General features: G+C 34.0%; 3 protein-coding genes across 3 annotated transcripts; 2 read left to right on the forward strand and 1 right to left on the reverse strand.

Moving 5' to 3' along the window:
• Window positions 1-1,103: 1,103 nt before the first annotated feature.
• On the forward strand, window positions 1,104-1,733 carry PCOAH_00019040 (Uncharacterized protein; the record flags this gene model as incomplete). The annotated part of the gene is made up of 2 exons (XM_020058713.1): window positions 1,104-1,391; window positions 1,629-1,733. 2 exons carry the CDS (start codon window positions 1,104-1,106, stop codon window positions 1,731-1,733), a joined length of 393 nt encoding a protein of 130 aa, XP_019914060.1.
• A 2,332-nt stretch (window positions 1,734-4,065) lies between these two features.
• PCOAH_00019050 (Uncharacterized protein) lies at window positions 4,066-7,134 on the reverse strand (the record flags this gene model as incomplete). Its single annotated transcript, XM_020058714.1, has 2 exons — window positions 4,066-6,594; window positions 7,030-7,134. The coding sequence occupies 2 exons, from the start codon at window positions 7,132-7,134 to the stop codon at window positions 4,066-4,068; spliced, it is 2,634 nt and encodes an 877-aa protein (XP_019914168.1).
• A 4,133-nt stretch (window positions 7,135-11,267) lies between these two features.
• PCOAH_00019060 (KIR protein) lies at window positions 11,268-26,567 on the forward strand (the record flags this gene model as incomplete). The annotated part of the gene is made up of 6 exons (XM_020058715.1): window positions 11,268-11,279; window positions 11,458-12,222; window positions 19,753-20,375; window positions 22,940-23,768; window positions 25,371-25,981; window positions 26,558-26,567. 6 exons carry the CDS (start codon window positions 11,268-11,270, stop codon window positions 26,565-26,567), a joined length of 2,850 nt encoding a protein of 949 aa, XP_019914230.1.
• Window positions 26,568-26,599: the final 32 nt, after the last annotated feature.

Here is a 26,599-nt window from a genome sequence, read left to right on the forward strand (position 1 = left end):
GTGCGTATTTTGTTAGTGAGTGGTTTACTATTTTTATTGCTGCGAAAGTTAATGGAAGAAGTAGTCATAATAGATATTCTCTATTGGATGGAGTGTCAGATTTGTTTAGGCATGATGAATATAAGATGGTTTCTGAGCTTCGTGCAAGGGCCATAATTCTTTTCTAAGTGAATTTTGATTTTCCATATTAATGAATGAACAAATTGTTGTCATGCTGGAAGATTAAGTCTAGCCGGGTACCATCATTTGTGGTGCTAATGTAGGAAATAATTATATACAGGGGGAGCATTCATGACTTTTACACGGTCTTTTGGGGGAGCAGTCGAGCCTAGCATATTAGCGGCTTCATTTTGTACATTAGGAAAATGTTCACAAGGTAAGTTCTAAGATAAATGGGGCAATTCATAATTTGGATGAAGAATATACATTTTGGAGGAATTATATTAGTCATTTTATGATATTTTAATTTGCAGAAAAAAATGGAGCGATTTTTCAAGCTGTTATTCAAGAAGAATAGTACATAGACATAGGGAAGGAGGCAAAGAATGGTATTTACATGCGAATATAGGAACACAGATACTTGGGAATATAGTTAATGAATGTACTTCTTATTTCTTATCGAGAAATATACAATTAGAGAGGGAGGAACTGATGTAGGAGATGAAACATAGGGCTAATGAGTTTTTGTAGTGAACTTAACAGGATATAGGTTTTTATTTTTGCATATATAAGGATTAGGTGTAAACTGAAAATTATAGATGGAATTTAATGTTTTATGGGGATAACATCGTTTCATAGTAACCCTGGACCTCCTGATTTGGGCATTTAGTTATTATTTTGTGTGTAGGGAGCTTACACTGGGGTACTTAATTTAATGCGTACGAATTCATATTACTGTCCATTTCCTACATAACTGCTATAATTGGGAAGGAAGTAAATAACAAGGGCTATTTTGCCATAGAAGTGGCAGGTATTATACAAATAAATCCAGGAGCATAAATCGTTGGAATAAGAATTATTTTGGCTATGTCATAAACAACCTAGTGACAACTTTCTACGAGATTCAGTACAAGTTCTTCTTTGTCAAGAGTGAACTCCTACACATGAATGAAAACATAAGTCACGTGGACATACTCCAAAACATAGACAACAACCTATTTCACGTGATCATCACCTTCATCATTGATTGTAAAGCTTTATATAATCTGAAAAATGCAATCAATAAAACATTCCAAATGTTCGATCAAAGTCGTGTTTCGTACTATTACTACCTCTTTGAACATGAAAAATTTATGGAATTGTTTAAAAAATTGGAAGACTGTATAACAGGGTGTCAAAAATTAAACACTTATCTGTCTCGCCAAATTGACAGACTGAAGAATAGTGTGGTTGTAAGAGAATGCAACCATACATGAAATGGCTAAGGGAGGACGCGGCGTTCTCGTTGCTGTTACGCGAGTGCAATGGAGCGTAGACTGATATGCTCATACTGACGTATTGTAAAATATGGGAGCACATTAGGAGTGCCATTATATAGAGTGCACAGGTATATGTACAGAGTACTACTGTATAAATTGTATGGATATACCCGCAGTACCATTCTACTAGGCCCATGAGCATCCACACAGTACTGTAATTTAAAAAGTGCTGTTTTTCCTGAAATATCAGGAGGTAGTGATGACCTAGATATACCACGAGTGGTCTTCACACTGAGGAAATACGAGTACTCATAAGGTATTAACGAATGATTGCTCTTGGGTAAAAAAATAAAAAAAAGAGGAGCATAGAAGTAGTAATTAACTGTGAAAGTGCTTACACATATTAATTCGTGCGATGAACTTTTTTTTTTCTGTTAGTATTCAATGCTATGGCTTGAATTACAAATTCTACTCTTTTTTTTTAGTGTGGCACTGCGACCTATTGTCCTATGTTACCCGTTTTTTATTTTATACATGAAAGTATATAATCATTTAAAGTTGATTTATTTTTCTTTTACTTTTAAAGAATTTAATCTCTCGTTAAAACAAATTTTGTTTTTGTAAAAATATAATACAACATTTTTTTGGTGTAAAAAAGTACGGGCAAATTGACACTCTGGGTGTTCTTATAGGGTTTAGGGTTTCAGTTTTCATATATAATATTAATTCCTGAACGCTCAGGAATATTTTTAAATATGTAACAAATATATGCATAATAGACAAATATATACAATCATATATATACATTGCGTATACATGAATCAGCTTCAATCTTGTGAAATGTAGGAAATATAAAATGAAGAGGAAAGCGTTTTAAGTAATAAGTTCACGAAAAAATGTACGATAAATTTTATAAAGTGAAAATATCAAGCTACTATCATCATCATATCATGTATACTGAATAGATTCACTCCTTTTCTCGCAATTATGGTAAAAACTGTGTTCGCGAAAAAAAAAAAAAATTTAAATGAAATTGATCCAAATTGTGCTAACAATTTTTTTAATAGGAAAGGATTAATGATTTACTATCTACTCGTATAGTGAAATTTATAAAATCCATTGAAATTCGATGAGCCATAACACGCCATCAGTAACTGTATATTTTTCTATACATTTATTTGTTCATTATATGATGAAAAACAGAAAATAGAATTGCATATTATTACAAATGTATATAATACCAAGTGCATTTCTTTTCCGGTTATTCTTTTAGCCTAATCCCAAGACATATATGTTTTGCTCGTATTCTTAATTCAAGTGGAATTCCTTTTTTTTTTTTCCTCCTTTTAAACGTCAATCCAAATGGTATAATTTATTAACCGTTTAGCGTAAAACGAGTAATGTATATTTACATTATAACTACAATTCAAAAAAAGATATAAATTATATATATTAACATAAAATACCTATATGTTACCACTGAACTTACATCCCTATGGCAAAAGCATAAACGTAAAATTATTCCTAGCATTGTAGCAGCTATGCGGACTTAACCCAAAAAATGTGCTTTTTAATGTATTGTATATCGTTCCCATAATGTTAGAGAAATCAATGATTAACTTAGCTTTTTTCCTAGAGACGAATGGACGCAACAGGAAATGTTTTGACGTAGCGTGTGCTGTATGGCCTACTGTCTTGCTAATGAAAATTCATCAATGAGTGAGGTTCCTTTCAGGGTGCAACATTTTTTTGGGCTCTGTCTCTTCTTTATTCAATTTATCAATTAAACTTCCTAACATAAGATCTTATTCGATTCATATATACCATCACACTTGATATATTAATATTAGTAGTCCTCATACACGTCTCAGTAGTCACAGCAGGGGTGATATAACTATCGAAAACATATTTCGGACACATTTTATCAGTACAAAAAGCATATGCGTAACAATGTTGGCATTGAACTTTTCATTTGAATTATTGCTTAATGTACACTTCCTAATTTTTATAAATAATCGCAAAAATCCTGTTGTCCTTGTATATCTGCTGTTGTGCCGTATAATTGGCAATTGTGAAATTCGTCTTCCTTACATATTTTCCATTAAATCAAAACATACCCACATCCGATGTATTCCAACGTGTGAATAATTATTAAATATTAAATTCAAATAAAATTTAGATTCATATATAGTGATCATTAAAGTTTGTAATTATTAGCAATAAAACTATTTTAAAATTATGACAGGGAAAATTTTTCGCGGACGAAGACAAAAACAAAAGCAACGTAACAAGTGCAACTTCATATCATGCAAAAGGATGAAGTAACTTATTCAATATAGTTAGGGGTGGGGGGCCTGCGCTACTTTACTAAAAAAAAACATTTTTAAATTATCACACATTTGCAAACTAAAGAAAAATAAGAATTTTAAGCAAATATGTGATATGTATTAAATATCACCTGAAACAATGAGAATTATAAGCTAATATTCTCATGTGTACACTTATAACACATGTAATATTAATAAACAGAAATCAAATTACAATGATTACATATTATTCTGACAAAATAAGTGCGAATAACAAATGTGAAAAATTAAAAAAAAAAAAAATTAGTGAATAAAAGTTAAATATATCCTAACGTATTATATTAATGTTTTAAGCAAACCGCTCCGTTAGGATATGCATTTTGTTCTTCATTTATGTATTCCATTTTAGATAGAAATTTCCTATACCACTTTCTCCTCCTTTTTCCTTTTCTGGACATCTTGAATTCATTATATTTCTTCTTCAAATTTTTCATAAACGTCCTTCTATACCTGTGGAACCATTCCATCTTCCCTCTTTCATCTAAGTATAAGTATACAATATAAATAAGGACTGCAACTCCAACAGCTATTAATGATGGGAATAAAGATTGTAATACACCGTATAATGTACCATATGAAGAAGCTAAAGCCGCGCCCTCAAATGTGGCTTCAGTAACGGTCTCCACCACAGTTACTGTACTAGTCAATGTACACTGCGCAGCAGTAAGTATAGTATTTGAAAACGAACTCAATATTGAACCAAACGAAAAACCAGAAAATAGAGAACCTGCTGTATCAGCCACACACTGCCCAACTCCAGCTGCCATTTTAGGTACACCCTCTGCAACCGCCCCTGCAGTTTCCTTAAGACCTAAAACTGCAGCGTCTAACACAGCATCTACTGGCGCTACATGAATATATCCTATTGTAAAGCCTATTATAGCTCCTATAGCAAGTGCTGGTACTAATCCATAAATAGCCAATTTCTTTAAAAGTCGAGCTCTTCTTTTTTTTCTACTAGGTTCTTTTATAGGGTTCGCAAGAATACTTTCAAAAAGAATTTCTTCTTTTGTTCGGTATAACGGATCGTTGACGTCTACATCAATTACATGGGACACAGGTAATTCTTTTAATATTCTCAACTCCTTTGGGGCAACATTTTTCATAATTGCTCCAATCAACCATGTTTTTTTTTTAATTACCGGTTTTCCCTTTTTCTTTTTTTTTTTTTCTAAATGTACATCTACCTTGAATTTTTTCCTCTTTGCGACCGCTTTTTTTTCTTCTTCCACGTTTTTATCATCATCTTTGCTTTTAGAATCGAGGGTGTCGTCTATAAGTTCATTTTTTTTATTCCTTTCACACATGTGCGTGCTTATAATAGCAGTTTTCTTTTTTTTCTTTTTACTCGTTATTATTTCATCTGTTTGCTTTTTTTCACTCATATGTATTTCTATAGTCCATTTTTTCTTTTTTGTGATTTGCTCGATTTCTGTTTTGTCCGTTTTATTTGCCACATCGCTCTTTGGTAATTTGTCGTCTTTTGGGGTAATTTCCACAGGAATAACTTTTTCTAAAGAATGGCCCTTTGGTATTTTGTCCTTTGAGGTGATTTCCACAGGAACTTTTTCTAGTGAATCCCTCTTTGGTGTCAATTCCTTAATATCCTTCCTTACATGGATTTTTTTTATTAACTCGTTTTTTTGTAATATTTCCCTTCTGTCTATAGCAAGATTTTCATCTATGAAGTCTTCATATTTTGGGAGAAAAATGGTATGACCTCTTTTCAGATTACTTGTCCCTATCAAATGGTCCTTTCTCAAGAGCCTCTTTTCCAACAGGTCATTCTCTTTCAACAAATCGGCCTCCTTCGAAAACGTCCTTTTTCTGAGCAGCTCATTCTCCTTCACCAAATCGGCCTCCCTCAGAACCTTCTTTTTTAGCAGTTCATTCTTTTTTACCAAATCTGCTTTTTGCGACACATTTCTTTTATAGTGTGCATCTTTTTTTGTCCTCCGGGAACGGTTTACCTCCAGAGATAAATTTTCTCTCCTTTTCAAATTGGCCCTTCTTACCAGTGGATGATCTATATGTAACGCTTCCCTTCTGGGCAATTCGTTCCGATTTTTGAGCGAATTCACATTTTGCAATAAATGGTGGTCAGGGTATCGCGCATCCACATTGATTGCCGAATCAAAAGGTCGCTGTGAAAAGTAATACGCATCCACGTCCGGAGGAGCAGGACGAATGATGTGATAATTACTTACTTTATTTTGTGATGTTCCGTTATTATCTGCATTAGTGATATTATGTAATACATCCACCAGCAACACTTTTAATTCATGTAATTGCGATTCTGTGATAGGTTGGTCACTTAGCAAAACTCCTTTTAATTCTTTTAATTTCGATTCATCCATTAATTTTCTGGATATGATGAATCTTCCAAATATATTTAATAAAGGCAAATAGGTTAATCTCTTACTAAACTTATTTTTATTTATTACACTTAAAATGTATTCAGTGTTTAATTCATTTCCTAACAAAATGTCTTCTAATTCTTTTAGCATTAATTTTCGTATAGATGGATTGCTTAAAAAATTTTCCTTCAAGACTTTGAAAACGCTCCTTTTCTTTTTTCCTATTAGTTCCCTATCGGATAGGACCTGCTTCACTTCCTGTAATTTGGATTCTGTTATTAATTTATTATTTAGCAAAGCTTGTTCTAAATTTTTTAATTTTGCTTCAATTATTTGTGGTCTGATCAATAATGTTTCTTTTATTTCATTTAACAAGGACATTACTCGACTCTGTTTTCCCCCGCCTCCGTTCGATGCGTCTATGGACGGTGGTGGTTGCAATCCCTGTTGTGTCTGCTGTTGTGGTGGTGGTGGTGGCCACGGTGGTGTAGATGGTGTTGGTGGTTCTGACGATGGTTGCAGTCCCTGTTGTGTCTGCTGTTGTGGTGAAGGTGGCGGGTTGGATGGTCCATGTTGTTGTTGTGGTGGTGGTGGTGGCCACGGTGGTGTAGATGGTGTTGGTGGTTCTGACGATGGTTGCAGTCCCTGTTGTGTCTGCTGTTGTGGTGAAGGTGGCGGGTTGGATGGTCCATGTTGTTGTTGTGGTGGTGTAGATGGTTTCGGCGATGGTGTGTCTGATGGTCCTTGTGTCTGTTGTTGTGGTGGTGGTGTAGATGGACGTCCTTCTGATGGTGGTGCTTGTGTTGGATATGTGTTTGGTGCTTGATGTGATTGTTGTTGTTGTTGTTTTTTTCCCGTTGAGTCATTTGTTCTAACACCTTCTTTTACATTGCTTTCAGTGTACGAACCTACGCTCTGTAATTTGGTGGAGTTCTTCAATTCATTCGACACAATTCGGTTAACGAGTGCATTTTGGTCCAGTGTACATTTCATTGAATTCTGCTGGCCTGCATATTTTTGGACCACACACTGTTGACGTGCATTCTGTTGATTAAATTGCGTTGGCCAGCGCAGGTCATCCTGCGACGGCGCATATGGCGCCTGCAGAGATGCGCGTTCAACGGTTAGGTCATCTTGATTTATTCTGTTTTCCGTACATATAGGGGAAGAGGTACTCTACAAAAATTAGGTTAGAAAATAATGGGTGGTTTAGTATGTGGGCAATATACCCTCCTTTTCTGTGCATAGAATAGACAAAATTATGTCTATATATGTATAAGGAGGCAGAACATATATATATATATATAGGTATATACGTATATATATGTACTTATATATATACCGATATATGTATATATGCATATATGTGTATGTATGTATATATATGTAATTCTCTTTTTAGGCCTCACCTTATAAGGATTTAGGACTACACATAATAATAGTGTACATAGGAAAGTTTTAGGAACAAAGTGGGACATATTTCCCCCCCCTCCCTTCTTTGCTTTTTGGTGTATGTTATGTGCGATTTTTTTTCAAGGTAGTCATCCTTTTTAATATGTATCTACCGTTGTTCATTCTAAGGAGTAGTAGCATATATTTCATAGTAATGTCAAATGATGTGTACGCCCTTCCTCGCTCCTTGCTCCATATACTTCCATATTTATAAAAGAATCAAATGTTTCTTTGTGGGAAGGATGTCAATATTTTCATGGGATAGAGAAAACATGATTACGGGGGACCACTTCTTTTACGTGTACAATGTATATATTTTTTGGTTAGCAGGTGCAAGTGATGTTCGTGCTCATTCCATATCATTTTATTGGACCGCTCATATAGGGCGTAATTTTTTTATAATATATGCAAGAGAAGTAAGAATTTCCCCTTTCCAATTATATTTTATACCTTTCGTCTTAGATACACCATATAAGTCGCAAACATATATATATACATATATAGTTATATATATATACAAATATGTAAATAAATATTCGACCTTATATATATGCATATATATATTTGCAAACTCATATAAGAAAACAGAAAAAAAACAAAAAAAAAAAAAATTAACTAAAAAAAAAGGGCAAAGGGGAACTTTTCTTTACTAAAAAGCCGAACACTAAAAATTATGAAATAAAACTAATCTTAAAATTATTAATATATCATCATGCAATTCAAATAACACATGCAAAGTTTTTTCTTGAGCGCACTGTGTATTTTTTTTTTTTTTTTTTTTCGGGTTTTTACACGATATATATATCGCAAATTTTTTTGCTATGAAAAAGAAGAAAAGAAAAATTCAGCCATTCTAGCGGAACCTGGAGATTAGATATTATTTATGAAATTTAAGATAATATTTATTGAGCACATTACAGTGGAGAAAAGCTCACATATATCGCACATTTTTTGTTCTATATGTGTGTTCTTTTCCTTTTTTTTACCATTAAATATAATATCATATATGAAAATTTCTCGTTCTCTTTTTTTGTTTTTAATTATACCAATAGGAAAAGAAATAAGGGTGGGGGGGACCGGTAAGGACACCTATCCAACTTAAGAGGAAGTGTTTTCTCTATGGCGGGGGAAGTTATTCTTCCTTTTTTTTTTTTTTTTTTTTTTTTTTGCGGTATTTTTTTTAAACGGTAAGTATTACTTTTTATTTATATTATTCATGTGAAGAAATCATAGAATGAAATAAAATAAAGGAGTACGTGCCATTTTGTTGCATATAAATATAAGATACTTCTTCAGACATCATAAGAGCGTTAGTTCATTAGTTCACATATCGAAATATATACCAAAATATTATTGTAAACGGCGCGCATAGGAGTGATTGCAACCATCATGTTATGCACTTCATGGTAAAAAAAAAGGGGGGGCGGGGAGAAGATTGAATATTAAATCTATATGTTCCATTTAAAAGAAGGAACAGTATTCGCCGAAGGGAACAACTTCCCTCCCCCAAAGGAGGGAACAACATAACCGTCCCCTCCTAACATCCTTCCTCCCACCACTAACAACATTCCTTCCACCCCAAACAACGGTTGTTCTTCATCCAAAACAAAGGTTCTCCTTCATCCCAAAACAATGGTTCTCCTTCCACCCCTAACACAACCTTCCTTCCACCACACTAATAACCTTCCTACCACCACTAACAACCTTCCTCCCACGAACCACCTAACACCCTAACACCTTCCTTCCCCAAAACAACGGTTCATCCTAACAAAGGTTGTTCACTTCCTTCCTCCTTCAAACAACAACGGTTCCTCCCAACGGTCCGTAACCCTTTGTAACGGCTGTTCCTCCCTTCCTCCTCCTCAAACAGCGGTTCAACACTGTTCAGTGTGGTTTGCAGGGGTTGTTCATTCCTTCTTCCCTCCTCTTAACAACGGTGTGTACCAGTCCTTCTAACAACGGTTTGTAATGGTTCTCCTTCATCCCAAACGGCTTGGTTCGGTTTGGTACGGATCACTTTGTTCCAACGACCACACTCCAAAAGATAAATGCTATGAATGCAGAAATTGCTATCCCACAAGTGGTCCATGCATAGGGTGGCGGTGGACTGCCTATAGAAAGGGTCACAATTAAACCAACACACGGTAAAACTAATAAATATAAAGCGAAAAGGGTCAATACGAGAGGGGACAGGAATGCTTCCCCTTTTCTTGTCCATAATCTTCTTTTTATAGCATACAACACTTTATTAAGAAATCCAGTGCGCCTGGGTTGGAATACCCTTGGGGGATGGAATTCCCCTATTCTTCCTTCATTTTTTTGTGCTTTATTTCTTCTATATGTTGTTGTTGAATAATCATCATAATGATAGTCATCATTTCGCTCCTCAAAGAGGCTGTCCATCGAGGAATTGCTGTCCATGGAGGAATTGTTGTCCAGGGAGGAACTGGAAATGCTATCCATGGAGCAAGTGCTGTCCAAAGAGAGGTCTATTGCACCGGAATGGCGACGGTTCTTCCAAAAGGGGTGATAGGAAGCAACCTCATTATCCATTTTGGGACGTCCATTGTTACCAATGTTACCACTTCTTGCTGCATGGAATCGGTGATATAATTTTTTATCGTTCTGATCAAAGAGGTCGCCTATTCCTTCCTTCCGTAAAAGGACGTTGTCATCGTCATTGTTATTGTTTGATGTATCATCATCATCACTCCACTCGGTTTTTAGTGATGTTTTTACACCACCACTAAAGGTGCCTTTCTTCTGAACTTCCACACCCTTGGATGATGTACTTAAAGCACACACCTAAAAAAAAGAAGGTTGTTAGGGATGGTAGGTGGAAGGAACCTTGTTAGGTGTTGTTGGTTGGAGGAAGGTTGTTATGGTGGTGGAAAATTTTTTTTTTTCTATTTTATTTTTAAAGAAAGAAGATGGAAGTTCATTTATAATAATGCATGTGCGAATTCCAATAATGTAGCTCTTATTATCTTACGTAGTTAGTATTTTGCGTCCAAAGGAGCAGCAGGGCAAAGGTGAGTATGAACAGCTTCGTAGGGAATGGTGCCATCATTTTGCTGTTTTTTTTTGCTTCCTTCTTTTTTTTTTGTTTGCTTCTTTTTTTTTCCTTTTTTGAGTGTGTGTGTAGAAATATATATTTTTAAAATGAAGGAAGTAATTAAAATGTGCATAATACTAATTAATGCAAAAGTTATGTGGTCATTTGAATGAAGAGCGACATGGTTTTTAGTTATATTCTATACAATTTATGAATTAACATCCTTAATAATCCTATTCCCTTTTATAAGAAAAAAAAAAAAAGAGAATGTTACACCCCCTCTACCAACACTCACCCCCACACCCTAACACAGTCTTCCTTCCACCTACCACCGCTAACAATCTTTCTTCCACCTAACACCTACCAAGTAGTATGTCGCCTTCCCTCCTTTTAAGGGTGTAATGGAAGGAGGAGTAGCAAATTATTATGCACATTTTTAACAGTGGAATTTTTATACATATATATTAAAAATTCTACCCGTTTTTTTTTTTTTTTTTTGGGGGAGAGATAATGTTAAATAAAAAAAAATAAAAAGAAAAAAAATTGCCCCCCAAAAAGAAAAAAAAAGAAGTGTTCTTAAGAATAAATTTCACTATGAGCACAGAGATATATATACATAATGCCGGTCCCAGTAGGTGGAACACCACCCACGCTTACTTCCCATTTAAAAGAATGAGCATATATATATATATATATGTGCACACATACATTTACACATATTATTCATGTGTAACACCTTACCCATTTTATAATAAGAAAATGTAGGGACATATAAGAGCACACATATATTTTGTTAATTATACCTGTAGGTACCAGAATTGAAGGATGCACCTTCAAAATCGTTATTCTATGATAATTTCGGAAAAGGGTCAGATTCTTGTCATGAAGGGTACACCGTTAATTTAAAGAATATTTTGGAAATGGACAGTGGTGGAAAGGTCTATGTTGGTAGCATTAAGAAAGCGGAGTGCTATGTATCTAAAATGCAGAAGAACAGCATGAACACATACTATAAGGATCGCTGTAATTTTCTATTTTTCTGGATAGGCGAATTATTATCTGCCAATTTAGATGATAGTTTATTACCAACTATTATGCAGTTAATTTGCACGGAATTAAAAAAGTGGTATGCTAAAAATGAGTGTAAAATTATTTGTACTCATGCTAAAAAGGACCTCTTCCTTAAGAGAAAAGTAATATTCGACTATAAGCACGACTGTAGTGTCATACAAACAGCAATCCTTAGTAAAGATTCCACTTGTGCTGCTACATATGGCCCCTATTTGGACGCCATTATTCGAATATATACGGAAGTAAAATACGATTGTGAAACGGCTTCCTCCTCTGCCAATGATCCATATTGTAAGGAGTTTGTAAAATGGTTTGAGTATGGCAATGATCCAGAAAACTTAAAATCACAGTGTGAATCATCGCAGGAATACCGTGGACCGAAACCTGATCCTGAAGGTCACTCACAAGGAGTTCCTTCCCCTACCGCCGCAGTTGTCCCAGCTGCCGTGTCTACAGTGTTTGGAGTATTGGGAATTCCAACAATCACTTTTCTTTTATATAAGGTACAGTTACCACAATATACATAATCCTATATATATATATATATATAGATATATATATATATATATATATATATATATATATATATATATATATGCACATATATGTATATATATATGTATGGACATATACATATATATATATATAGTTATATGTGTATATTTCATATTTGTACTTACTATTTTTTTCCAATATTTAGTACCGTCTCCTACCTTCCTGGGTACAAAACACCCTTTCCTCCGGTGGAAAGAATCGAAGGAAAAGAACACCCAAGGGGAGGCGCAATGTAGAAATATTCACAGACACATTAACAGACACTTCCACAACAGACGCGTCCATAGAAGACATTTCTACAATATATTCAACAGCGGACGTTTCTATAACTGCAAGTTCTATAGAATATAATGTATCACCATCACCATCATCTACCACCACCACCAGAAGAGGAACAAATAATAGGAACAGCCAGAATAGAAAAAACATACACTACCGTGCAATGTAATGCGTTCCACCCCCGCCCTCCCCCCATGGGGAGAAACTATAATTTTTTTTTTTTTTTTTTTGTAATCCTACATGTACACTATTTACACACAGTTATAAAATGTACCAAAAAGGAACGGAAGGGAAAAATGAAAAAAAGAAGAAAAAAAAAAGAAAGAGGAATAAAATTAAAAAAAAATGACATATTTAAAAAAAAAAGAACATATTTAAAAAGAAAAAAAAAAAAAAAAAGAAAAGAAAAGAAAAGAAAAGAAAAGGGGGGGTTGTGAACACATATGTATGTATATAGAATATCATATATGAATTAAAAGGAAAGAAGAGAAAGAAGGGAATCGTATTGCTCGAATAACGTCATATACATATTTTTGTTTGAGTTCATTATTAGTAAACGTAGCTGAAGAAATGAGGAAAGAGTAGGAAGGGTGAGGGTGTACACAGCAACATATTCTTATATGGGGATGTGTATATACTTCTGTTTTCCTTTTTTTTTTTTCTTCTTCATATAATGATTGCAATTTTTTTTGTACCATATTCCTCCTTCCTTCTGCATTTTTTTATAAATGTGCACGCTTCCTCCCTCACTAAATATAGTTTAAAGGTGCACATTCATGTGCACATGAATAGAAAAGGAACAAAAAAAAAGAGAGCTCTTTTTATGTTTGAACTGTGCACTACATATATATACATACATATATATATATATATATATATATATATATATATATATGCATTAAAAAAATTAGGAGTAATTCTTTTTTTTTTTTTTGGGGGGGGGGAGGAGGGCATATTAATATAAAAAAAACTTTTAAATCCATTAATACCTATTGAATACCTATTGAATTCATATGGAAATTTTTCTGCTCAAAAGGGAGAGGAAAGAAAAAGTAAAAATTCCACAATGACACATACCATTCATCCACACTTACAGTCCAATCATCATCATAAAGCACAACAGAAATTTTTTGCATACATACAACACTCCTTCCCCCCCTTATTCTGATTGTGTGAATATATAAACAATTCCAAAAATAAGTTCACTATATACAACACACACATACATGAACCATGTCCAAATCGGTAAGGAACAACACTGAAGAAAAGGAAAAAGAAAAAATAAAATAAAGGAATAAAAAAAATTCAAAAAAATTAAAATTAAAAAAAAAAAATGCGACTCCCCCCGTATGTCTACATATGTATATACATATATATGTAATTAGCATATATATACCCCATACATATATATATATATATATACATATAACATATACATATATGCCCATATATACATGCATATTTATGTTCCACACACATAACACTCCCCTCTCAGACGTGCGGAATAGAATCAATTACTGATACGTTAACCTTAAATAACATTTTCTATACAAATTTCGAGACTGTTGTAGAGGGCTCCCCCGACGGGGATGGTGCTACAAAATTGACGTCCGAATTACCGAAAACCTGTCAAAATTGTACCGAAATTATTAAAGATGTTAAGAAAATCGACAACGCCTACTTATACGCATGTCAGCAGAATAGAGAAGGGGCGCAGGGCGATAGTGCCCCCTGCCGCCGCTTTTACTACTGGTTCGGAGATAAATACTGGAACGACTTAAATGGTACAAAGTTGTCAGAAGTGCTAGATAAAATTTACACTACGCTGGAAGAAACTTCTTCCTGCAGTAGTGGAAAGAAGTGTAATTTTAAATATGAAGATCTTAAGGACAAAGAAAATCACCAAACCATTTTCAAAGACATGAAAATCATATTCGAATATTACAACGGTTATGAAGGGGTAGAGAGTGAACTAAGTCGGAGTGGTACCACCTGCGCGGAAAAATGGTCAACCTATTGGACCAAACTTTCTACAGCATGTACAGCTATGAAGGACAAGTGCAAAGAAGGGGGCACGGGTGATCATAAGGGGAAACCATATTGTGAAGACTTTAATAATACCTATGCAATACATTGTGAAACAGCTAATCTCCCCCAACAGATGACGGAACTAATAATACAGATCCAGCGTGAAGCTGCCGCAGCGGCCTCTACTGCAGAAGAAAACTTAAATAAAACCACCACCACAGCAACCACCTCTTCCATATTCGGCACCTTAGGACTAACTGTTGCTCCTTTCCTTCTATATAAGGTAATAATTGCTCATTATAATTACAATTATAGTTAAAATTGAAATATTAAAAATATAATTCTCCTCCACTCCTAACACAAACTTCCTTTCACCTACCACCTAACAACCTTCCCTTCCACCTACCACCCTAACACAACCTTCCACCTACCATCTTAACACAACCTTTCATCCAACCTACCACCCCTAACAACCTTACTTCTCCTTCAGTATAAACCATGGTCATCTTTGTTTGGTAACCACTCTTCTGGAAATGGAGGAAAAAGGAGCAATAGAAGAAAGGGAAGATCAACTGAACGTCACCACTTTGATACACTCACAGAAAACAGCTCAACATTCGATTCAACCGACGACATTTCTACTATAGGTGAATTTACAGCAGAAGATTCCACAACACTACGTTCTACCGCATACAGAAGACGGTCTACCACAGGACCGTCCACCAGGGAAAGACAGGCTACCAGGAATGGAAGAATAAAAACAGGGACAAATGCCAATAATAATAATACACCAGGTCATCATCAAAGAACGAATGTAAGTTACGGTCGGATGTAACACCGCCGTTGTGTAACACTTTGTAATGTAACACTCATTTGGAATGTTGAATGAGTGTGTGCCCGTTCGCTCAAGAGCGGGAGGGACAAAATAACACTGTGCACAGTTTATATATATAGTGTAAGAAAAGATGCAAAATGACCATTCTTCCTTTCTTTCCTTCTTTCCTTCCTTTCTTCATATTTCATTCCTTTTTTTCCTTCTTATTCCTTCTTTTCCTTTTTTTCCTTCTTTCGTTCCTTCCTTAGACTCTCCTTTTCTTCTTTCCTTAGACCACTTCCTTTCCTTCTTATTCCTTCTTTCGTTCTTTCCTTCTTATTCCTTCTTTTTCCTTCTTTCCTTCCTTCTTTCAGTAATTGTAACTTATCATCATTATCATGTGGTCCTGCAACAAAATAGTGCGCACAAATGACTATACAAATGGCAATAAGGATGATGATGTTCATCATCATTCATATATAATAATATATATATATTTACTAACATAGAGCATACACATAAAAAAAAAGGAGTTGCACCCGAAATCACCTAACCCTTCCTAACCCTTTCTAACCCTTCTGAACCCTCCTAATCCTATAGAACAGAAAAAAAAAAAAAAAACGAAAGAGAATGAATATATTAATATGTAAAAAATAATATGTATTACAAAGGAAGTAGCCCAAATAGTAGGGTGCACACCTTTTATGAAGGAGATATTTAGCAGTTTAAAAAATTAAGAGGGGAAAGTAATGCTCTATGCGTTTGAACTGTACTGTGCATATTGACAATTTTTAATAATGCCCCCCTCCTTCTAATTAACAGTAAAATATAAATCAGTAGTACATGCGATGAATTACTACTCACGGGAAAAATTATGTTCCTGTGTGCATAATGATGGATGTATATAAATCATAATGTGAATACTTCGGCTGATTATGCATAAGTCAATAATATAATAACTGTATAATGAATGTACATGGAATATGGATATTTCTCTTTCCCGTTTTATTCTTTCAAGATATTCGCGGTTCCTATATTCGTCCCTATTAAAATATGTGTACAATGATTCTGATACTTACATGTGTACGTGTTGTTGTTACTTAAGGATTGTGGAATATGTACCATTAGGAAGTATAGGTATTTGATAATTGTAATTATGGAATATGCATAATTTCTTACATATGCAACATGCACATAAATATATACTTCAATAATTCTAGAATGGAATTCACATTATACATACAGAAGTGTAAACATCAACAATGAGTGGTGAGGTAATATAAATTACTCTTCTTCTTCACTTAAAATGGATAACTACATAATACTCCATACATAATACTTCATACATATATAGTACTTCTTACATAAGATGTAATGAATGTGTATATATATACATACATATATATATTCCACTTATAGAACAGATACGTCAAGGAATTACCTTCCCGAACAGCATACGATGCATTCGACGGAGGCTGGAATGATTGTGCCATCCATGGAGTTGAAGCAGCTGAAACGCAGAGTGCAAAGACCGCATTGGAAACCGCAATAAATGATCACCTAAAAGTTAAAAATGAAGTAGAGAAAATATTAAAAGCCTACTGTTATGCAACATCACAGGGGAGCGGAAGGTTTTTGTCCTCGAGTCAAGAGTGTACCTTTTTTTATTATTGGCTAGGTGACTTAGTATGGAAAAAGGGGGCAAATGTAAATGATTCTTCCTCATTTCAGGGTCTTATGACAAAAATTTACAAAGAGTTCAAGAATGTTAATGGGGGAAAGGGGTGTACGAATCTATACCCTGGGAGGACTATTGAAAGGGAACATTTCAAGAACGGGAAAATTGTATCCGACTACTACCAGGATAGAACAAAAATAGAAAAAAATTTATCGGCAGATAGTAATACATACTGTGAGGCATATAAAGAATACTTATTGAAAGCTGCGGAAGTCTTCACTGCATTGTGCACAACAAATAGTGAAGGGGACAGTGAAAGGAGCACAGGGAGCCATTTCCAACAATCAGTTTGTGGGACATTTGAAGAGAAAGCGGGAGGCGTGAAGAAGAGTACCCCACAGGAGTTACTACAACAACACTGTAAATCAATACATGAAGAGGAACGTGCATTAAAAATAAAAGAGGGGGAATATGTTCCTTAAGAACTTACTCCCTTCCCGCATGCAACCGGGGTAGGAGTTGCACCAACAGCAACTCCTGGTCTAGGGACTCCTAACTACACTGAAACCATGTGCCTTCCCTTCTATTCACTTCTTAGGTAATAACGAACAACCTCAACAAGAAACTCCTCCTGCAGAAGGAACCTCCGGAGCCACCACTGGTGTAGTAGGTGAGTGCATATCCTAAGAAAAAAAGAAAGAAAAGGAAGGGAAGGAAGAAAGAAAGGAGGAAGGAAGAGGAATACGCTAATATTATTCCTTTTCCTTACTTATTTTTCAGCTGCAGCAGTAGGAGCAAGTGGTGATGCTGTTGATGTCGTACCTGGTGTGTCTGGTGGACTTGCTGCAGTGGGACTTCCCACAATAATGTTTCTCTTATATAAAGTAATTGTGTCTCAACATTTAAAATATAAATAATGTAATGTATTAATATTTTCTTTCTTTGGAAAATAAATGTTAATATATGTGTTATTTATATATGTGCTGCATGTACTTCTTTTTCTTCCCTACCCTTCGTTTTCTTCCCTTAACAATTTTCAGTACACTTCCTTATTCTCTGGGATAAAAAACTCCTTTGGAAGCAGCAGCATCAACAGTAAAAGCAATAGAAAGAGAATAACAATTGAAAGTGACTTTGATACTCTAACCGAAGACGCCACCTTAACAGAATACTCCACAGAAAGTTCAACAGTAGCTTCCACTGTAGTTTCTGCAGAAGAAGACGAATCTACCATATATGATCGTGGTAGGTCATCACCCACAAGAGGAAGAAGAAGAACAGTAGGAGCAAATAATAATGGAAGGAATGGTCAACAACAGAATAAAAATAATATCAGTTATGGACGTATGTGATGTACCTTTGGAATGTAACACATTGAATGTGTAATGTTTCCTTCATTAAAATATAGTAATTTACGATTTTTATACAGTTTATACATACAGTGTGTGCACATTGTGTGTGTGCAGTGTTTGTAAATTGTGTGTGTACATGTTATCAACATTAATTATGATTAACATGCAATGTGCATTATCATCAATAATTGTGCAAATGAAGGAAACAAATATAAAAAATTTCGAAAATTTTGGATAATTTGATAATTCCCATTTTTCCATGTGATGCTCATATATTATTTAAAATAAGCACTTTATTCTTCTTCATTTTGAAATATAACATATATATATTATTTAAAAAATGAGCACCTTCCCTCTCACTAAAAATATATATTATTTAAACGTGAGAACTTCCATCTTTATTTAAAAAAAAAAAAGAAGAAGAAAGTGAATAATTCTACACTCACAACGTACAAAAATAATTAATGTAGATGATACCATAATGCAGAATAAAGGAACAAAAAAAAATTGATTTAAAATGCGCATAATTATATATATGTTATGTTGTTCTTTCCACACACAAAAAAAAATTATTAAGTTAATTAGAAGTGAGTGGTTATTTTTACTAAGGAACTAATACAGGTTCTCTCTCATTATATGTGTCGCCCCCACACTCACCCTCCCTCCTTCTTCTAACGGTGTAATAAATACATTTCATACCTTCTAGAAAATACAATTATATATGTTTTAGCATTAAAAAATTAAAAAAATAAAGTTTTAGCATTTCAAATGTTATGAATATGTGCATGTGTTTGTGCATATAGGTGTACACCGGTGATCAGAATGTTATTATTATGATAAGGGATGTGCCGCATACATATCCATTCTGCATAAATATATATATAAAGAGGACCATTTAATACATTTGTGTATAATGTGTATTGTGGCTGTTTGAGAAAAATGAACAATGTGTACAATACTGGGGGAAGGAAGAATGAAAATTTAATATTTATAAGTACAGAATGAAGGTTGTCCTTACAATTTTATTCTGAATGAATATTTAAATGCACAGAGGGGACGATATTTTCATACAAAATTCACATTATATACACAACAGAAAAAATATACAAATGTATATAAGGAAAAATGGTAAAAGTAATATGGTTTATTTATTACATAGAACATGTGTTTTAATGTATATATATAACATTCTATGCAATAAAACACAATAAATTATAGAAGTAGGAACACATTTCTATACATATTCCTACCCCCTTTTGGCCAATTACATCCATAGGATCACTCGTGTAATGTGAATCAATTACCTTCACAAAAAATATATAAAAAGTTTCAGGATGACCAACATAAATGTGACAACATCAGAAACTGGACAACAGGAATAGATAGTATATTAGAAAATAAATTGCAGAAAGAATGGGTAAGTGGGGACGAAAAGTATGCTACGAGAATTGCGAATGTTTGGTGTTTCATATCTAAATTAATTACAAAGAAGAACGGACAACCACCACCATGTTCAGCAATTTGTGATTACTTCTTCTTCTGGCTGGGGGATATATTATGTCGCGACACGAAAGGGCGTAAAGGGTTTCAGGATACTATGAGGTCTATCTATTCTAAATTGAACGAACATGCCGTCCAATGTAAGTACGAACCTATGGGAAATACTATTGGCTGTGGTGATTTTAAGGAGAGAAAAATAATGTTCGACTATTATTACGACTACCCAACCATATGGAAAAATCTATGGGAGAATAGCTCCTTGTGTAAAGGAAAATATGACACCTACCTAACTGGAAATGGTGTTAAGGGAGTTGGTGCAGATGGTGGAGCTGATGACGCTTATAGAAAAGTGCAAGCAAGTTGTCCAGCTGATGTGAATGATAGGTTCTGTAAAGAATTCTGGAATAAGAAGTTCCAAAATGAAAGTATCCCAAGACCATCAGAACTGAAGTCTAAAGCAGCAATGTCCAGAGTGGAGGAGGATCTTCCATCATCAGAAGAAGAGAACCTGGATAATTGCTTAACACAGTTACTATCAGCAATTCCTGCATCATCAGAAGCAACTTCATCATCCCACCTATCATCATCACCACAACAGGGTGATGGTGGTGGAAGTGGTATCGTACCTGGTGTGGTCACTTCTGCAGTAGGCACACTAATTGGAATACCAGGGGCTGCATTCCTTCTATATAAGGTGAGTACAATTACAATTTACAAAAATATAAGAACATAATATAACTAATATGTACACATATATATACATATATATGTATATGCACCTACATATATACATATATACCCCATATATATATATGTATATATATATATTCTTTCAACACTAACACCCCTTCCTCCCTCCTTCAACACCACCTCCTTCCTCCTTTATTTAGTATAACCTTTTACCTTCTTGGTTTGGTAACAAATATAAAGGAGGCAGAAGCACACGAAAACAAAGATTCGTGCACAACAGATTGAACGAATTCTCAGACGACTCGAGAACAGAATATTCCACAGAAGGTGCATCAACCATTGACTCCACAACAACAGATTCGATAACAGATGGAGCATCTACCATATATAATCGTGGTAGGTCACCACCATCACCATCACCATCACCACGTGCAGGGGGAATGGCAGTGGCAGCAAACAAGGGCAGGAATATTAGTTATCAAAACATGTGATGCGTTCCACCACCACCCCCTGGGGGGGAGGAAGATAAACTATAATTTTTTTTTTTTTTTTTGTAATCCTACATGTACACTATTTACACACAGTTATAAAATGTACCAAAAAGGAAGGGAAGAAAAAAAGGGAAAAAGTTTCCATCCATGATCATATCCATGATTACATCCGTGTAATCAACCATGTAGAACATCATCGATGATGTCACATCCATGTAGATCATCAACCATGATCACATCCATGATCATGGATGAATAACATTGTGTGCAACACACTATAATTATTCATATAATTATTTATATATAAAATAAGAATAAAATAATAAGTAAAAATAAGAAAAAAGGAAAGAAAGAGGAGGAGGAAGTTTGCTTACCCTTCTCAGAAAAATATATTTATATATTTAAAGAAAAAAAAGGAAGAAAAAATGGAAAAAAATTTATAAAAATAACAACCTGTAAAAGGAATAAATAAACATGTTGAATCTTCAATAAAAAAAGAAGTTGACCAAACAAAGTAGGAATGAATTTAAAAAGAATTTCCCCAACAAATTAGAATCAAGTGTAAAAAAAAAAAAAAAGTTGACCAAACAACTAAGAATAAAATGAATTTAAAAAAAAGGAAATTTACCCCAAACGAGTCCAAATGAAGTGGAGGGGAAAATTGTTTTTTCGAACTTATATTAGTTGCACATAAGCATGAATATCTTGGTGAAATACAGAAGAAAAAAGAAAAGAGCAGAAAATATTAGAAGATAAAAATAAGGGTGGAACATTCATATATATGGAATGAAATCTATGCTGGAAAGAAGGCAGTAGAGGAGTGAAGTAGCTCATATAATGGAATCATTCATATCCTAATGTAAGTGAATTATTTATAATATACATAACCAAAAAAAGGGGGACGAAAGAGAAATAAGAAAATTTTCATAATAAAAGGATTATAAAACAAAGAAAGAAGGGAAAATAGTAGTATATTGTGGAAACTATTCTTATAAAGATACCTATATTCTACTCTTACATGTAATTTACATATAATTCGTTTATTCCTTTGTGCCATGTACAGTTAATTTATTTTGTGTATTCGAATTTTTTATTGGATAATGATGAATGTTCATATGAAGAATGGAAAGGGAAAAACTGTGCTGTATACGAATATATATACACAGAATGTGCACGCAAAAATATAATAATACTTGAACAAAAAATCCATAAAAAATTTGCTCTCTTCCTCTATTTCTTTTTTTCCTTTTTTTCCTCTTTTCCTTTTTTTTATTTCCTTCTTTATTTCATTATTCCCATGATAAGTCGTTCCTACCTTTTTTTTTGCCTTAAATTATATGCATGTACACATATAATCATAATGAATTTTCGATACATATATATGGAATATAATATCGTTGCTTTTAAAAATTTAAATAACATATATATATATACTACTGAAGAAGGAAAGAATATACAAAATTCCCTATATACATATTCATATTTCATATTCATAATCATCATAAAACAAACAGAAATTTTCATATATTTCTTTTTTGAATGTATGAATGAACAAAAATTTCAAGATATATCCATACACATAGAAAAATATACACATATAAACAATGTCAACATCAACAAACGTAAGAGGAAGAATAAAAAAAAAAAAAATTACAAGTTTCCCTTTTGTGCTTGTTTAGCATTTTCACATAAATATAGTGTACGTGAAGCTTCCTGCTGGTGTATAATTGAAATATAGGAATATGTGGAAACAGCTACTTATACATTTTCACTTTTCTCTTCCAATTATTCATATTTACAGCCGCTGGATCCGAAGTATTTACGTGCACATAGGTATTTCTATGACCCACTTAAGGAAAACAGCGTCGCCGCCCAGAATTGCGAACATGACACCGAGTCCAATATACAGACCAAGCTAAATTCATGTTGCGCAGATACAAATGTGGGAGAACTTGCTCCCCAAATTAAAGGAGCCTACTGTTTTGTTTCTGGAATGAAACCATACAAGAATTATACATTACATAAGTGGCGTTGGCATTTTTTATATTATTGGGTAGGGGACCTAATATGGAACGAACTGAAAAGTGGGGAAGATAAGGACAGCAAGTTTAGACGCTGCTTGGAGGAGGTTTGTAAAATTATAAAGACTAAATGTCAAAGTGAAAATGCAGGCGAACGAGAGGAATGTGAAATTCCTTGTTACAGCATTGACCATAACACCTTCACCAATAGAAAAAAATTCTTTGACTTCACCAAAAATTACAATGATATAAAGGATTATGTATGGGGAGATTCGGGTGATTGTCAAACACATTGGCCTTCTTATAAGAAGGACATTGAAACAACATGTGAAGGTGTTAAGCAATATTGTAAAGGGGCAGGTACGGCGGGAAGGGAAGAACCAAAGGGTAAGGATGACCCATATTGTAAGAAGCCTTATGAGGACGATAAATCTTACTGTACGGGGGCGATGCTACCAGAATTAAAGTGTAAACAACCAGTTCAAGAAATAGAGGACGATGCTACGTCATGGCAAAACCTGAACGGGTTAATTCCATTATCCGCAGCAGACGAAGCGGTCCGTTCTGCTACCATTACCTCTTCCATCTCTTCCATTCTCGGCACACTCGGACTAACGGTAGTTCCTTTTTTCTTATATAAGGTACAATTACCACAACAAAATGTACAAAATATACCTATATATATATAGGTATATATAGACCATGTGTATAATTCATATATGTATGTATATATGGTATATATACCATCCTTACACCCTTCTTTTCTTTTCCTTACACTCCTCTTTAATTCAGTATGATCTTTTACCTTCTGGGATAAAAAACACCCTCTTTGGACATAATAATAAAAATAGAAGTATAAGGAAAAGATCTACCACCGGACAACAAGAAGAAGAACAACAACAATTGGACGACTCTACCACAGAAAGTGCTTCCACAACAATAGATGATGATGATGGAACAGAATATTCCACAGCATCAGAATATGACGAACCACGACCATCACCCAGGACCACAAGAACAGGAAGAACAGAAAGAGGAAATAGCAGACCGCAACAACAGCGACAACCACCACAAAGAAGAAGGAAAAGTCACCAAAATGTAGCTTACCACCGAATGTAATGCGTTCCATTAAATGTGATGTCCCTCCAGTGTGAGAATAAATTAACGCAGAGTTTATGCAGTGTAAAAGGACAGAATGGTATTTCTTCCCTCATTTCTTTTTTTTTTACTTTTTTCTTCTTCTTTTTTTTTTCCAACCCATTCACTTCACTTATATATTAGTTTTACACACATGAAAGTGAGCACTTTCATGCAATATGAAAAATAGAAAACAATGAAAAGTACATAAGAAATAATAACAAACAAATAAATAAAATAAAAAAAATAACGAAATAAAAGAGGAACATAAAAAAAAAATAAAATAAAAATAAAGAGGAACAATAACATGTTCAGTGTAATCTGTAGTACAAAGGGGGGGAAGAAGGTAAGGAGGGTGCAGGGTGAAGTCACCTCAAAAAATAGTATACATACATAATATATCATATGTACACACACCATTCCTTACATATATCTATATATGGGTGAGTTCCTTATTATTTCGTATATTCATAAAAAAAAAAAAAATATACATGGCAAAGGAAGAAAAAAGCTTATTTTTGTTATTAAAATGATAATATATATTTGTTATAAAAATGATAATATATATTTTGTTATTAAAATGATCATCCATGAATAAGGCGAAGGAAAGGAAAGGAGATGGGGGTACTATGTACATATACATATATATATACTGCACAATGCTTGTTAGAAGATATTTGATTAATTTTTTTTTATAAAAAAAAAAACAATTAAGCATAAAAATATATATGTTGACACATTTTTTTTTGGTCCAGCATGAAATGTGCCCATTGCAGGGGAAGGTAATAATATAGTAACTACTCATTAGTGGGTGTATTGGAATATGCATAATTCTTGAATTATTTATTATATATAAAAATATATAGGAAGAAATAGCGTACATTTTTAGTACAAAAAATCATTGTATACAAAGGAATTACATACCTAAAAACACAAATGGTAAAAAGGGAATAATACCAATTCATTTTCCTCCATTATTATTACAAAATGTGCAAAATAATTATGTTTCATAATGTTCATTGTGTCATATAATAATGGTGGATATGTGAACATGCACACATATGTATTCTATTCATTGTATATTTTTTTTTCTTTTTTTGTTGTAGGATGCATGCTTGAATGCATTACCTTCAGTGAAGGTGTACAACACATTCAGAGGCACGGATATTAAGTGCAGTAAGGAACTAACTTTCTTGCAGAGATATGTACAAGGTCTGGAAACCGCATTAGGAACACATACTAATATTAAAAAGCGCGCTGGGGACATTGTAAAAACTTTTTGCCACGTATCAGAAATAAGTGAGGACGAACCATACTATAGTCGGCGGTGTGATTTTTTATATTATTGGTTGGGCGACATCGTATATAATGAACGTACAGCCTTCGGTCAATATGGATTAGTAATAAATAAAATATACACAGAGCTGGGGCACCTATTCGTAAATGGAAAATGTGAAATTAAGTACAAAGGCAGAAGCCAGCATGACTTTAAAAAGAGAAAAAACATCTTCGACTACTGGAACAATTATGACACTATAAAACAGTATTTAGAAAATGGTGATAAGGGCGGCTGTGGGGGAAAATATGCAACCTATTTGCAGAGTGTTATTCCTCATTGGGATAATATTACTACGTCCTGCTCCAGTAAGAGTGACGGTACGGATTCGTATTGCACATTAATTAAGGACTTCCTTAATGACAAGAACAGTCCAACGACGTTAAAATCAACATGTGAATCCTTACATAAGAAAAAATTTACCTCCTTGGCAAAAGTAGCAGAAGAAGTGGCCGTAAGTTTATATATATATATGTGCAAAATAGACGGTTTAATAAGACACATATATGTATATATATGTATGTATATGTATATATGTATGTATGTACACATATACGTATATATATGTATTTACATATATATGTATGTTATATATATGTATATGTAGGGGGGCACATAGGAGTGTGTCCATATATTCTACTTCTCTTCCAATTACACATTTTGTAGGGTGCAGGTCCTGGTAAATTACCGTCAGAAAATGCATATGCTCTATTAGATGGAGGTCCATGGTATCAAGTACTTTCTGAAGGACAGAAGAAGCAGCATGAGGAGCAGAAAATAAAGACGCAACTGGAGGAAATATTGAAGAAGTACACAAAGATTCCTAAGTATGTGGACGTGGCTAATGAAATTCTACAGAACTATTGTTACGCATGGTGGATGAATGAAAAATTACAGCCCACGGATGATAATACACCTTGTTATTTTTTCTACTTCTGGTTGGGCACTGAAATAAAGAACAATTTAAAGGGAACAGGAGAGAGGGATAGAAAATTGTGG

Source organism: Plasmodium coatneyi, chromosome 7, assembly GCF_001680005.1.
Source record: "Plasmodium coatneyi strain Hackeri chromosome 7, complete sequence".
Lineage (NCBI taxonomy): Eukaryota > Apicomplexa > Aconoidasida > Haemosporida > Plasmodiidae > Plasmodium > Plasmodium coatneyi.